The sequence below is a fragment of the Leucopleurus acutus genome (assembly GCF_964270905.1).
Source record: "Leucopleurus acutus genome assembly, chromosome: 1".
Classification (NCBI taxonomy): Eukaryota; Metazoa; Chordata; class Mammalia; order Artiodactyla; family Delphinidae; genus Leucopleurus; species Leucopleurus acutus.
The window spans coordinates 39,834,757-39,849,570 of record NC_139142.1 but is presented as its reverse complement, the minus strand read 5'-3'; the positions used below and the strand labels follow the sequence as shown (position 1 = coordinate 39,849,570).

General features: G+C 42.5%; 1 protein-coding gene across 1 annotated transcript in view; it reads right to left on the bottom strand.

Moving 5' to 3' along the window:
* Positions 1-371: 371 nt before the first annotated feature.
* LOC309968551 (putative E3 ubiquitin-protein ligase TRIML2) overlaps positions 372-14,814 on the bottom strand; it is a gene marked incomplete at both ends in the record, with an annotated part of 81,834 nt that continues 67,391 nt past the window's right edge. Inside the window, 1 exon segment of the mRNA XM_082849838.1 lies at positions 372-425. Coding sequence (XP_082705964.1) covers positions 372-425 — 54 coding nt within the window.

Below are 14,814 nucleotides of genomic sequence, written 5' to 3'. Positions count from 1 at the left end.
CTTGCTGGGCTTGGAGGGATAGCTCTCACTCCATTTTGCGGCCCCACAAGGCTTTGAACTTAAAATAGCAGCATCCCAGGGCTTTTACAAATGATCCGCAGCGGGCTGGATGTGAGCTATGGATTCATGGGCTGCCGGGGGGTTCATATCTCTTGCAATTACAAATCAGAAAAAAGCCTGCATTCTTCTTCATTCCTCCTGCTCCACACGTCCTCGGCAGCTGGGCTTCCCAATGCTTCATTTAGGCCCATGCCCGTGAAGGGCCGGATCAACAGGCGAGGGCCATCAGGCAGCCATGTTAAGCCCTTGGCCTGGGTCCCCACTCCCCGTGCTTGGGTGAGACAGACAGGCCTTTGTGTGCCTGGAGCCGGCTAAGCCAGGATGTGACTGCGAGCTGGAATCTGACCTTTCGTGGGCTCCAGCACCTGTCAGAAAAAAACGAACAAGCTTGGGGTGTTTTTTCCGCTCCGGACTTAAATGCCAGTTTTGTGACTCGCTCACAGTGGAACGGTGCCAAGGCAGTTGTGGTCAACTCCGGCTCTCCAAGGAGCAAACCTGAGACTTGAGTGATGGACGGCCCTGTGTTTCTGAGGCCTGGCCAGCTCTCAGCTTAGAAGGAGTTCAAGCCAAGCCGAGGACTCCAGCGCCCTGAGTTAGGAAGCTCAGAGCAGAACCTCACAGCCATATTACTCTGGCACCCTATAGTGTGTGTGTGTGTGTGTGTGTGTGTGTGCGTGTGTGCATTCCACATTGGAACAAAGACCCAGTCACGGGGACCCTGCCACTGGCAGCCATCAGGGGACAATTTTGAGAGCCCTCCCCCCTTGCCCTGGCCTGTTGTAGCCGTCCGAGTATGAATGTGCTGGTCAACCTTGGGGTGGACTCAGCCACTTATGATCTGCAGGACCAGTGGAGGCAAATGGTTTAACCTTCTTGAACTTCGACTTCCCCAGCTGTTAAATAGGGAGAAAAATGCCTAGTTCCAAGGATTCTGTTGTTGTGGATTAAATGAGATGATACACGCAAATCGCGAGCCCCTCGCCTAAGCACCTTGGAGGCACTTGGTCAGTAGCTGTGTTTCCCGCCCCTGCTGCAGGGCGCGCTGGGGCTGGCGGAGGGGTGAGGGTGCTGGTCACCAGTGATACTCGACTGCCCCAGGGACGCATCCTGCCCTGATCACGGAAGAGAGGCTGGCCCAGCCCGTCAGTGACTTGAGGTGTAGGAGGACAACTTTCCTCCAAAGTGTGTCCTCAGAGGATCATGTTCAGGGCTCCTTGGTGGCCTCAGTTGGAGGTGGTGCAGCTGCCAGAGGGGCCTGGAGGCCTGGGTGTGGACCTGTGGTTGGTGCCCTTACCTATACTCTGAATTAGTTCAGAACCCCACAGATGGAGGACGGCTGATGGACACCAACCTTCCGGCCCTGGAGCTCATCGCTTTGAAGAGAATATGGCCACTGTACCTGCATCCTTGCCTCTGGGGATCCTGCATCTGCAGAGATGTCAGGCTGTCAGGCCGCCTCATTTCATAGACTAGAAGTCCAATGCTAAGAAGTAGCAGCTCAGGTGGAAGGCAATGTCTACAGTTAGACAGATGCCTGCCCCAGAGCCTGAGACATGCAGGAGACGACCATGAAAAAAACCTGAAGTTTCCTCATCATTCTCAAGCTATGAATACTTCAGAAATACATAAATATCCATCATTTCAAGTCCGCTTTTGCATTATATCGATCAAAAATGAACAAAATTTTATTTTAGAATGAAGTTTCTGTTTCTTTGTTTGACTTTACCACATCTCGTGGAAATAGCTGAGTAGATTTTTTACCAAATTTGGAGAGTACGTTAGGTTGGTATGACAGAAAAGCCTGGCTCTGCCCTGGGGAAATCTCAAAGAGATAAGCCATCATTTTCCAGAGAGAATGAAACTGAAATTTGGCAACAGGTAGCCATGAGTGGCAGCTGGGATGACTGGCCCCAGAACTAAGATGCTGGGCCAAGAAAGCCAGGAGCCCTGTAGGAGCCCTCAGTCGGAATGTGGTTGTTGACTGCACCAAGCTTCTTCTCAAATGGGCAACTCTATGTAGTTGCTGCCAATGTGAGTAGAAGAGAGATTTGTTGAACCCTTCTCCTAAAGAGCACAGGGTAGGCCAGTTAGTAAACACACGAATAGTCTATCAAGTCCATTACCTTTATATAATTAAATTTTCAAAAGATATTCTTCCTTGTTCAGATGGTACATTTTGTAGCCTTTTTGTTCCTAATGTTTGAAACGCATAGTTTGCCATTTAAATAGATACTTCCCTTTAAATATATCACGTTTAATCCTCAAAAGGATTCCCCTAAGGAAGCTTCTATTGTGCCTCTTTCACAGATGAGGACAGAGGCTCAGGGAGGTTGAGTAACCTGCCCAGCATCACCCAGCTAGAAAATGCCAGAACCGGGACACAAACTCAGGTCTGTTGATTTCAGGGCCCAAATTCTTTACCAAAAATGCTATGTTGACCCTTCCTGTTGCTTCTTAAAGTGTCATTCCTTTACTACAAAGACATTCAGATGGTCATAATTTGATTTTTTGGCTTAAAGGGTGACTTTAATCCATCAAATTGCATGCTGACAATATATTTCTATGTACCTTTCAAAAAGGTCTGGGTTTTAAAAATTCAGATGAAATTTTAAAAATGCTCTAAATTAGATTTTCACTGGTAAGCATGTTATCTGATCAGGTGATTATTTGATGTTTGATAAATATTCACCGCTACTGTTCAGTCCTCAGTTGAACAGTTAAAAGGTGGCTGGTTTTAGTCTTAATCTGAAATACATTAGGAGGGGTCAGCCAAACCCAGGCAGGCTTGGCTAAAGGTTTTTTGCATTGGTCACAGTTTTGACTTATAGATCATCAATTAGTTGCAGATGTCGACAGTAATATGGAGTGTAGGAAGGGTCAGGAGAACACTTCGTTCCCATTTGAGAGGAATTCAGAACCTAAAAAAATACTCTGTTAATTCTGAGCTGCCAACATATACACATTCATGCGTGTGTGTAACTCCCTGGAAAAACAATCAGGTTTTTAGAAGCAGTAGACCATAAATCTATAGAGTTTATAATTCAATTCACAAACAATTGGGTTTTAAAAACATAATTGTAGCAACAAGAAGAATAATGGGAATCATTTTCACATTTGTCTCATCTCTAGAACTCAATAAATGGTTAATTTTTAATAATTACAGTAATTACTCATATAAAAATAAGAGCAACAATGAGAAGCACAGCTGTGTTCACGCCAAGTTCTGAGGGTTCTGTTTGTCTGTCATTCCATCAGTCCTCACACTCACTCTGAGTTAGGTTCTACCACTAGCTCCAGGTAGAGCAAAGGGAAATGGAAGGTCACGGAGATCTTTGGAACTGGCCACAGCTCAGCTGCCTCCCTCTTCCGACCATGTTTGGGGTGAGGCATCCTGCCAGTCTCTCTGGAGGATCTGTGTTCGGGAAAGACGGTGTCAGCTCTGTAGGAACCCATGGATTTAGAAAAGACTGAGATGCAGACACCAGAATTATAGGAGGAATGAGGTGGAGAAGTCCAAGTTCATTGTGAAAGAGAAGGAGGGAAAGACTGCTTCTGTAGCTCATTGATCCCCACGGGTCTACCAGCTGTGGCCCACAGGCTCAATCTAGGGCCAAGCCCTGTTTATACAGCCCCGAAGCTAAGAATGGTTTTTATAGTTTTGAAAGGTTGGAGAAGGAGGAAGAGGAGCTGTAGGAGGACAAGCAGAAGGAGAAAGTACATGGCAGACCATATGTGGTCTCCAAAGACTAAAGTGTTTCTATCCAGCCCTTTACACAAAGTGTTTGCCAGTCCCTGGTCTAGTAGAAATAATATTCAGTCACATAAATTTAACATTTTCTAGTAGCCACATCAATAAAGCAAAATTAAACAGGTAAAATTAATAATGTATATTTTTTTAACCCAGAAGATCCAAAAATATTATCATTTCAACGTGTAATCAATATGAAAATTATTAACAAAACATTTAACGTTCCTTTTTTCGTTCTTCGAAAGCTGATGAGTATTTGACACAATACATCTGAGTTTGGACTAGTCACATTCCCAGGGTTCAGTAGCCACATGTGACAAGTGGCTACGCTGTTGGACAGTGCAGGTCCAGACATTGATGAATGGGCAGTATTTTGATGTGGGGCATGGGAGGACATCAGACATGGTCCTGAGCATGGTTTCCCAACCTCAGCACTACTGACATCTGGGGCTGTACCACTCTTTGTTGTGGGAAGCTGTCCTGTGCATTGTAGGATGTTTAGCAATTTCCTTGGACTCTACCAACTTGATACTAGTAGAACCCTCCCCTCCCCACTTGTGACAACCAAAAAGGTCTCCAGATATTACCGAATGTCCCCTAAGAGGCAAATTGTCCTAGGTTGAGAACCGCTGGTCTGAAGCGTGGAAAAGCTGTGTGTGGGAACACACCTGGAATGGCCCAGAAAATGTTCTCTGAGTCAATCACCTTGATGGAAGAAACATAATTGAAGGAGAGTAATGAGTGTTTGGGTAGAAAAAGCTGAGGGCACAGCTCAGGCTAAAGCATTTGAAATTTATTCCCTCAGCAATGATAGCCATCAAAGAGTTTTGAGCAGGGGAATGAAATTAGTAAAGTTCTAAATTAAAAACATTTTTTCTTCCTTCTTTGAATAACTAGATTCTTTCTCCTCTTTCTTTTACTGGCACAGATTAATATTTTTTTCCTTAAAGCAAAGCATCGTTTAAAGAGCCAACACCCCCACCCTGCGTTTGATGGGTGGTTTTTATTAAATTCCAGTAGAGGGATGGGTTTCCAAAGCAATCATCCAACCCCTTGGTGAGCAGGCTCCCTGCCACTCAGCTGACATTCCACCCTGCGGGAGTTGAGGAGAGAGGAAAATCGACAGCGGGCAGGCAGAGTGACTGTAGCTTACGCTGTTGGAATTTCCAGCGGGGCCACTTGGTGTTACAGAGGGGGGCCAGATGCAGCAGAGCAGGGCTGGATGAAGCCTGATAACAACCTCTGTATCTAACAGTTGCTAAATTGTTGTATTTGCTCAGCCCCTGACATCCAATGACTAAGGGGTTTCTAAGCCCCCTTTGAATAATCATGATAATGATAATAATACGTGTAGGTCTTTATGGTTGATCATGTGCTTCTGCGTACGTAGTCCTGTTTAACAGTCACGCGTCATGATACAATATTGAAGGAGGTATGTATAGAGTAGATGTGTATTTTGGAGTTTGTTCTTTTTTGGGCGGACTCGGAGGCTGTTTGTCCAGCTCTGCTAAATGTTCTCCGTTTGCCCCTTGGATCCACTCTCCCCCTGTCCACCCTGCTTTGTGTCCTGGGAAGCTGGCCTGTATGGATTGCATCAGCTGGGCTCCTTTGCCCTCATTTCCTGCTGGGTTCAGCCAAAGGGAAGCACAGTGGGAGATCACGGCGTGGGGGAGAGTGAGGCTGGGGTGTGTACTCCCCCATCCCTCCCTGCTGGGCTGTGGGTTGGAGGTGGCTACATCCCTCCACTGAAGACCTCAGCTCCTACGGTGACAGGCCTCCCCAGACTCCCGGGCACTACTTCCTCTCCTTGTCCTTTCAGGCCTGAGGATGGGAAGGCACTGTCCTCCTAGCCCCCGAGTGCTTCATCATCCCTTGAAGGTTGTTGACCCACACACCTGCCAATTGTCCTCTCATAAACTCTCTTCCATCACCCCTTGTGAGTGTACCGTCTGCCTCCTGCCGGGACCCTGCCTGGCATTCCAGCTCACTTCAGCTTCTTCTTCCTTTTTCGACCATCCCAACATCCAATCCGGACAATTCAAGCAAGGCTAGAGTGAGTAGCCTGGCCTTTGAAGTCAACGTGTTGACCACATTTTATAGCTAGAGAAGCGAGGCATGGAGTTCCTTTGGCTTTCCCTGGGTTACCAAGTAACTTGGTACACAAGAACTTTATTCATAAATCCCAAACCCACACACCCTGTTCTCTTCCAGAGAAGAATGTATGTAATGCTTAATTCGGTGTGTTTCTTTCTGGAATTTCTAACAATAATAATGGAAAAGGAACTTGGGGGAAAGTGTCAAAGAAAATCACGTTTGTGTTTTCCTTTCCTTATGTGTGGATTGTTCCAGGGAATCTAAACCCCAGCCTGAGCTCCAATGTCTGAACCAGACACGTCAGCTGTCAGCAGGCTGGCCCTGTCATTGGACATCAGCAGAGGGAGATGTGTGTGTTCTCATCTCCTCTCTGCTCTCGGCCTGGTTCCACCCCACGGGGAACAGGCCTGGACGTCACATTGCCTGCACTTCCTCATGGAGTCTCACCAATTACAAAAAGAACAAGCCCGGCTCTGGGTTTTGTCTCAGCCAGTTTAACCAGAGGTAGTGATTAATGCCGATTAGTTGAAAAAGCCTGGGTCTTTTTAAAGTTGTTTCCCAGCTATTAGTGAGCTCCTGTTAGTATAAACATGAAGAACGAGTAAGAGCAGAGATATGAATGGTAGGATACGGTGCCTAAAGACTGTAGCGAAAGAGAAGACAGGCGTTCTCCGGCCATGCGAGGGAGAGGGCACTGAGCTGCCCGTGTATTCAGTCTCTTCAGGCAGGTAGAAGTGGGGTGTGGATACACACAGAATATCGTGGCTCTAGTCTTGGCTCACTGGGTGACTTGGGGCTAATTCCTTCAATAGTTTAACCTCAGTTTCCCAAGAAAGGAGATACAAAGACCTTGAACACTCTTAAGTTGAGTGCCTCTCAACCCTGACTCCATGTTAAAATCACCTGGGCAGCTTTTTAAAACGGTATGTGTGTTCTGCTCCACACCAACTGGATTGGAGTCAGGGAGGCTCAAGTCCTGGCACTGACGTCCACTATTCTGTTAGCAGATACAGTACCACCCTCAAATCAGGTGAGGGACAGAGAAGGAGAAGGGGAGACACACACACACACACACACACACACACACACACACACACACAGAGGGGGAGGGTGCTGGGTTTTGACGTAAAAATGTGTTTCCTTTTCATGATCAAAAATTTTGAGAGCAACTGCATACTGTACTTTATGTATAGTGAGCACTTGATAAATAAATGTTTAACGTCAAGGAGGAAAGAAAGCGGGTGCAAGAGAAGAGAAGAATAAAGGAGGGAGGGAGGAATGACAGAAGGACATTAGGACAGTTTTCTGTCCTCAGTGTTTGTGGAAATCATGGGCACAGCCAGGCATGACTTACCTGAATTTGCAAAAAGTTTAGAAGAAACTGAGGAAAACAAGAGAGAGGAAGACAGGAAGTAACCAAAGAGTTCATGAACCAAAACCTCACAAATCAGTCCTAACATTTCATCATCTCATTTTTGACTCATTCTGGTTTGTGAGTCTTGACATAGGAGTTTTCAATGAATTTTAATTTCCTGTTGGTTTGAGTTGATTCACGACTGTGATATTTGAAAATATTTCAAGGCAATTCAGTGCTTTCTTGCCAACTGGATTTCTCCTTGGCTAGGCTCTGACCTGAAGGTGATTCAAACATTGTTTTGTAGCGTCAGTCTGAGATAAACAGGGTAACCTTGATCTCAATTCACTCCTTGGAGTGAAAGATCGTCCAGAACCCTCTGGGGATTTTTTTTTTTTTAACAGACTATTCTGTGACCTCAGTATATTGGTCCACAACAGAAGAAATAATACCAGAGACAAAGAATGACATTTCTTAATGAGTCAGGAGTAAATTATTCAAAGGCATAATAATCCTAAATGTGTTTGCACTTAATAAGAAAGCTTCAAAACGCATGAAGCAAAACTGGATATTCATCCAAGATAAATGAAAGCATATGTCTTCACAAAAACCTGTGCAAAAATGTTTATGGTACCTTTATTCACAATTGCCAAAACTGGAAACAAGCCAAATCTCTTTTGACTGGTGAATATATAACCAAATGTGGTACATCCATACAATGGAATACTACTCAGCAATGAGAAGGAATGGACTACCGATACACACAGAGCATGCTAAGCTGAAAGAAGGCAGATCCAGAAGGCTATTTATTATATGATTTCAGATATATGACAGTATAGAGAAAGCACATCTATAGATGGGTAGATGGATATCAGGTCACTGGTTGCAAGGGACCTGGAGGGATGGAACTGACTCTAAAGGAACGTGAGGGAACTTTTGGGGGTGATGGAAATGTTCTATGTCTTGATTGTGGTGGTGGTTATATCACTGCATGAGTTTGTTAAAATTCATAGAACAGTATACCTAAAAAGCGCAAGTTTTCCTCTATGCCATTTATTCCCCAGTAAACCAAAAAAAATCATAGAGGAATATTGTAAATAATTTTGTGCCAATAAATGCAACAATTTAGATAAGATAAATTCTTTGAAAGACACAAACCACCAGAACTCTTTAAAAATATAATGTGAATAGTCCTATACCTGTTAAAGAAATTGAATTTATACTTAAAATCTTTCTCACAAAGAAAACTGCAGGCATCAATGGCTTCACTGATGAGCCTGATGTTAAGGGTTAAGGGGTAACTATTACAATTCAGTTGGGAATACTTCCTAACTCGCTTTATGAAGCTAACTCTACCCTGATACCAAAACCAAAGACATCAGAAGAAAAGAAAACAAAGACCAACTTCCCTCATAACGTAGCCCCCAAAATATTTAGCAGAATTTGGGCAAATAAAATCCATCAGTATATAATACATCATGATCAAGTGGTGGTTATCTCAAGAATGCAATGTTGGTTTAATACTAAAAAAAAACCCCTCAATTCATTATATTAACAGAATGAAAAAGTGAAATTAAATAATCATCTCCATACATGCAGATAAAGCGTTTGACAAAATTCACACTCATTCACGATAAAATCTCAGCAAACTAGGAATAGATGGGAATTTCTTTATCCTGATAAAAAGCCACGTGTGAAAAAACTATAGTTAACATTATACTTAGTGGTAAAACACAATGATTTTTCCCTAAGCTTATGTCCTCTCTTACCATTCTTACTACTTGTATTCAACATTGTAATGCAGATTCTAGGGGAATGGGAATCATAGAGATTGGACAAAAGGAAGTAAAACTGTCTTTATTTATAGCCAACATGATTGTCTACATGGAAAAATCGTAAAGAATCTACCAAAAGATTTACAAGAATAATAAGCGAGTTTAGCAAGGTTGAAGCACTGCAAATTCATCAAAGAAAAATCAATTGTGTCTTTATTTATTAGTCACAGATAATTGGAAATTGAAATTTTTAAATATGACTTTTACAGTGGCATCTAACAACATGAAATACTTTGGGATAAATTTTAAAAAATATGTGCAACACATACATTGAAACATAAAACTGTTGAGAGAAATGAAAGAAGATTTAAATTAGTGGAGAGAGATACCATATTTGGTCAGAAAACTCAGTAATATTAAAACTTCAGTTCTTCCCAAATTAATATATAGAATCAATATAATCCCAATCAAAATTCCAGCAGATTTTTTTTTAGAACTTGACAGTTATTTAAAAATTTTTCATCAAAATGTGAAGGACCTAGAATTGTCAAAACTATTTTGAAAAAGAACAAGTGTGGAGGCATTATATTACCTGATTTCAAGATTTACTATAAAGCTACATAATTTAGTATGGTATTGGCCTAAGGATAGACAGAATTATAGAGCAAAATAAGGAATCTAGAGATAGACCCACACATACATGGTCAATCATTTTTCAAAAAAGGTGCCAATGTAATTCAATGGAGAAAGGAGAGACCTTTCAAAAAACAGCTGGATGTCCATAAGGAAATAAAATGAAAGTTGACCCTTATCTCACATCATATACAAAATTTATTTTAAGTAGATAATAAACCTAAACGTAAGAGCTAAAGTATAAAATTCTAGAAAAAAACAGACAAAGAAATTGAACTGGGTTAGGCAAAGGTTTCTTACATAAAATACAAAAATCAAAATCTTGAAAGAGAAAAATTGGTAAACTGAACTTCTGCAAAATTATCAACTTTTGCTCTTCAAGAGACACTGTCAAGAAAATGACAAGGCAAGTTACTGACTGGGAGAAAATATTTGTAAAATGTATCTTAAGAGATTTGTAGTGAGGATATTTAAAGAACTCTTACAACTCTGTAATAAATGAGAAACAAATGGACAAAAGATTTGAACAGACAGTTCACCAAAGAAGATTTACAAATGGTAAATAAGAACATGAAAGAAGGCTCAACATTATTCATCTTTAGGGAAATGTGTACTAAAAACAATAAGGTATCACTACATGTGCACTAGAATGACTGGAATTAAAAATACTTATAATACCACGTGTTGGTGAGGATGTGGAGCAAATGAAAAACTCTCTCCCAGGGCTTCCCTGGTGGCGCAGTGGTTGGGAGTCTGCCTGCTAATGCAGGGGACACGGGTTCGAGCCCTGGTCTGGGAGGATCCCACATGCCGCGGAGCGACTAGGCCCGTGAGCCACAACTACTGAGCCTGAGCGTCTGGAGCCTGTGCTCCGCAACGGGAGAGGCTGCGATAGTGAGAGAGAGGCCCGCGCACCGCGATGAAGAGTGGCCCCCGCTTGCCACAACTAGAGAAAGCCCTCGCACAGAAATGAAAACCCAACACAGCAAAAATAAATAAATAAATTACTAAACTCCTACCCCCAACATCTTCTAAAACAAAAAACAAACAAAAAAACTCTCTCCCATTACCGATGGGAGATGTGAAATGGTACAATCCTTTGGAAAACAATTGGTCAGTTTTTAATAAAATGTAATGTGCACTTATCGTATGACCCCGCAATTCACCTCTTAGATATTTACATAAGAAAAATAAAAACGTGTCCACACAAAGATATGTATATGTATATGAATGTACATAGAAACTTCATTTTCGGTAACTGAAAGCCGAAATCGATCCAAATATCGATTAACTGTTGAATGGATAAACAGGGTGCAGTATTTCCTTACAGTGGAGTACTCCTTAGGAACAAAAAGAAATGAACTACTGATACATGCAACAACATGGTGAATCTCAAAAGCATTATGCTAAGTGAAAGAAGCCAGATGTGGAAGACTACATGCTGTCTGATTCGACAGATATGAAATTCCAGAAGAAGCAAAGCTATAGTAACAGAAACCAGATTAGTCATTGCCTGGGGCTGGAGATGGTGAAATGAGATTGACTGCACAGGGGCTGAGTACTTTTTGAGTGATGGAAATGTTCTGTATCTTGATTGTGGTGGTGATTATACAACTGTATATATTAATCACACTGATAAGACTATACGTTTTTAAATGGGTGAATTTTACCGTATATAAATTATAACTCTATAAAGCTGGTATTTTAATAAAGGGTCTAGGTGTAGATAGGGCTTCACATCAGAGTGACAAGTGGAAAGTTGCATGGCAAATTGTGTAGATGCAGGCAAAGGTAAAGAATTGGAGCAATTAATGAAATCAATCTACTGTATTGGGTTTGATTATAATAGAACCTACCCATTGTTGGAGCTTGAAAAAGTTGCCCTCGGTAAAGAATCTGTTGCTTCATACTCATCTTTGTGTTTCCTTTCCTTCCAGCCTTTTGGCTGGTCCTCTGATATTGTCATTACTCATTACCCCTTGAACTTAAGTCTAGTGTTTTTGTGCTTGGATTTCGTGTAGTTTCTAAGAGACTAAGGATTCAAAAATTTATGGTCATCTGGTCAATCGAAAAGTGAACTTAAACTCATTGGTATTTGCAATGCCAGCATTTATTTATCCTTTCCCAGTGGAAAAGCTGAACAACTAAAGAAAAAAAAAAGTTAATGAGTTAGCTATCATCGAAAACCATTTAGGGATTTTATATACTTTCTCTTTAAATGCATCAGGGAAGTTTGCATGATCATTACAATCCACGACAAAATAAGTTTTTGCAGTTTTAGGCACTGTAGTCAATGAATAAAATGCTTCAGCATATTTTTATGGGAGTGACATATGCTGGGACTGTCTCTTCCTCAAGAGACCTGAGTCCAGCAAAATGATAAAACTGGCCCAGCGCCGTGGAATCCCATGAGAAACTGAGATTGAAACCACAACACAAAGAGCAGAAATTTTTCATGCTTTTCAAGCCTCTACTCCAGTTTGATATGAACAAAGCTTTGTACGCAAATCAAGCCTATATTTAAAATTTTCCTCCTGTCTGGTAGGGAAGGAGGGCTGTATTTTGCCATGTTTAGAATGCACTTAATCTCTTTGGTCTAGGCAAATCCCACCAAATGAGAACAGCTTGGTGTTTAAATTTGTTTACTCCTTGTAAAATAGAACTTCCTGTTTTTTGATTCTGTAAAGATTTCTTGAAGTAGGATTTAAATATTGTTTTGGTGAGTTGAATGCAAATGGATCAGAGATGTACGGATAAAATTTCCCTCAAATTTACCCTGAATTTTAATAATTAAGAACTAGCCAAACATACTTTAGGTTTAGGGCTGGATTCAAAACATTCAGGGAACTCAGACTGCATTCCAAACAGAAATGTTTTTGTTTTGGTGTTTTGTTTAAATTTTACATGGGAAACAAAACACTTGGGTTTGTCTCCACAAATATGAATCTGCTTTCAGTATTTGTACCTCAACTGTCTCACTGATAGGGAAGTTTTTATATTTTTTTTCCTGGAAATGAAATCAATTTTCAGAGAAATGAGAGATTCTGTTGACTGTTGAGAGTAGCCCAAGTCTATGTTGGGCAGGCTCCCAAGCCTCCTTTTGAAAGGAACCCACTGCCCTCTGCTAGGGCACCCACTGTGGCTGGACCTCATTCATGAATGTAGCAAATAGCTCTGATTTTCAGCTCCACTGATCCTCCTAGACCTCAGGGTTCCCATCTTCAAATTCTGTTCTTTCTCCAGACTGTTCCAGTTTGGCTATCTGACTCTTCCCACTTTGAGCAATTTCGGTAGAATATCTCCACTCTAATTCTGGCTTTTGGGGACAAACCCCATTCTCCCACCTTACTCAACTCTCTGTTTCTGGGGAGCCTCACTGTGGGGCGTCTGGGCTGTGCTGGTCATGGAAGGGAATGGAGGCTTCTGGAGACCCCACTGAACTCAATGAGGAACTCAATGGATTCTGGGCCCAGGTCTTGGGAGGAGAAATCCCTGCTGGTCTGGGATGAACAGCTACAGAAATTTCCAGAGGCACTTGTCAATGGAATGAGGATGGGGAAAATGCTGTTTGGGGTGCCTTGGGCCAATGATATTTCATTTTCTGAGATGGGTGTTAGTAGTTATGTAAACTCTCCGTCTGTCCAGCCAAGGGCAGGTGCATACTGGAGAAGGACAGTTACTGTAACCATGGCAATGATTCAAGTTGTCAATGAACCAGATCTTCAGGGGGTTTTCCACTCTTTTCTCCTGGTTCTCTTTGTAACTGTGATGAGTAGGGCCTCAAAGGGAGAAAAGACTGGAAAAAGGAGGCAAAACTCAAGTTGATCAGCTGTGCTACCTTTTTGCAGTTAAAAAGTTTGAGTTCATGTCTGAATCACTAGGAGAAATAGAAAGATTAATGACTAAGTAAACTGCATGTTGGTAGGACTGGTAATCTTTCTCTTCCCCTCCCTCCCACTGCAATCAGAGGGGGACTGCTGAATTAAAAGAATTTAATCAAGACCACGTCTTTGCCCTGGTTATCAAGAGAGCACCTTGACATAAGGATAGAGGCCCACTGCACCTAGGCCAAGCCTGCTGGTGAAGAAACTGTTATTCTTTTCTGTGGTTTTAGACCAGTTGTTTCCAAATCTGTCTGCACATTAGATTCACCTGGTAAGTCTTAAAAAATAACAATGGCTGGACCCAAACCCAACTCTGGGGGAAGCCCAGGCATCAGTGTTTGTTTTGTGATTCTAATGTACAACCAGAGTTGAGAACCACTGGTTTAGATTGTAGTGTTTCTGAGAAAAGTTAATATTTGTCTTTTGGAGAGGTACTGACTTTAAGAGGTCAATGAGTCTCAAATTGGCAGTCCTGTATCTCTTTCACCGGTGGGAATGTTGCAAAGTAAACCTGAGTTCAAGGATTCGCACCCACCCTCATCCATGACATTACAGATATGATTTCACGTCTCCATTGCCCCCCACGCTTAGAGGTGGCAATAAGCATTCGTGTCCGCTCTGCTGAAGGTGACTGGGGAGAGATTCCTTCAAACTGCAAGTATTCTGAGAGTGAGACCTCTCCCCATGGGTAGGAGTAGGTGTAGAGCTTTCCCAGGGGAGGGGATGAAGTTTTCTCTCTGGGGATGGGCGCTGAATCCATAAAGTCCAAATTGGCTTCAACTTCAGCCTTTGTCCCTCTTGTACTATAATTTCTTTCTAAAAGTGTATTTACGCATGGGTAGATATTTGCCTGTGTCCTTGCAGCTTGTGTGTTAGTCTCGTGGTGACTGAGGGGACAGAATGGCAAGAGGGGAAGAGTCATCCTGCCTCTTCCTCTCCTGGGGAAAAGGCAGGCAGCCCGTCAGGAGGACCACAGCTCTGCAGAGGGCCAGATGGTTATAGGCCCCCCACAGGGAAGCCAGCAGCAGAGGAGGCAGATGGCCCCCAGCCTGTGCAGGATCCCTGGAAACAGCATTCAGACAAGAGGGAACAAAGTCTCTGGCCCCATCCTGCAGCATGGACTAGTAAATGTTTCGCGAATGGCTGTCCAGAAGATAAATCTCTAGTTTGTGGCATGGGCCAATTTGCATGGTGTAAACTCACTAATTTTAGGCTCCCAACCTGAACAAGGAGTCTCTGGCAGAGAAGCTGGGAAGAAATGTGCAA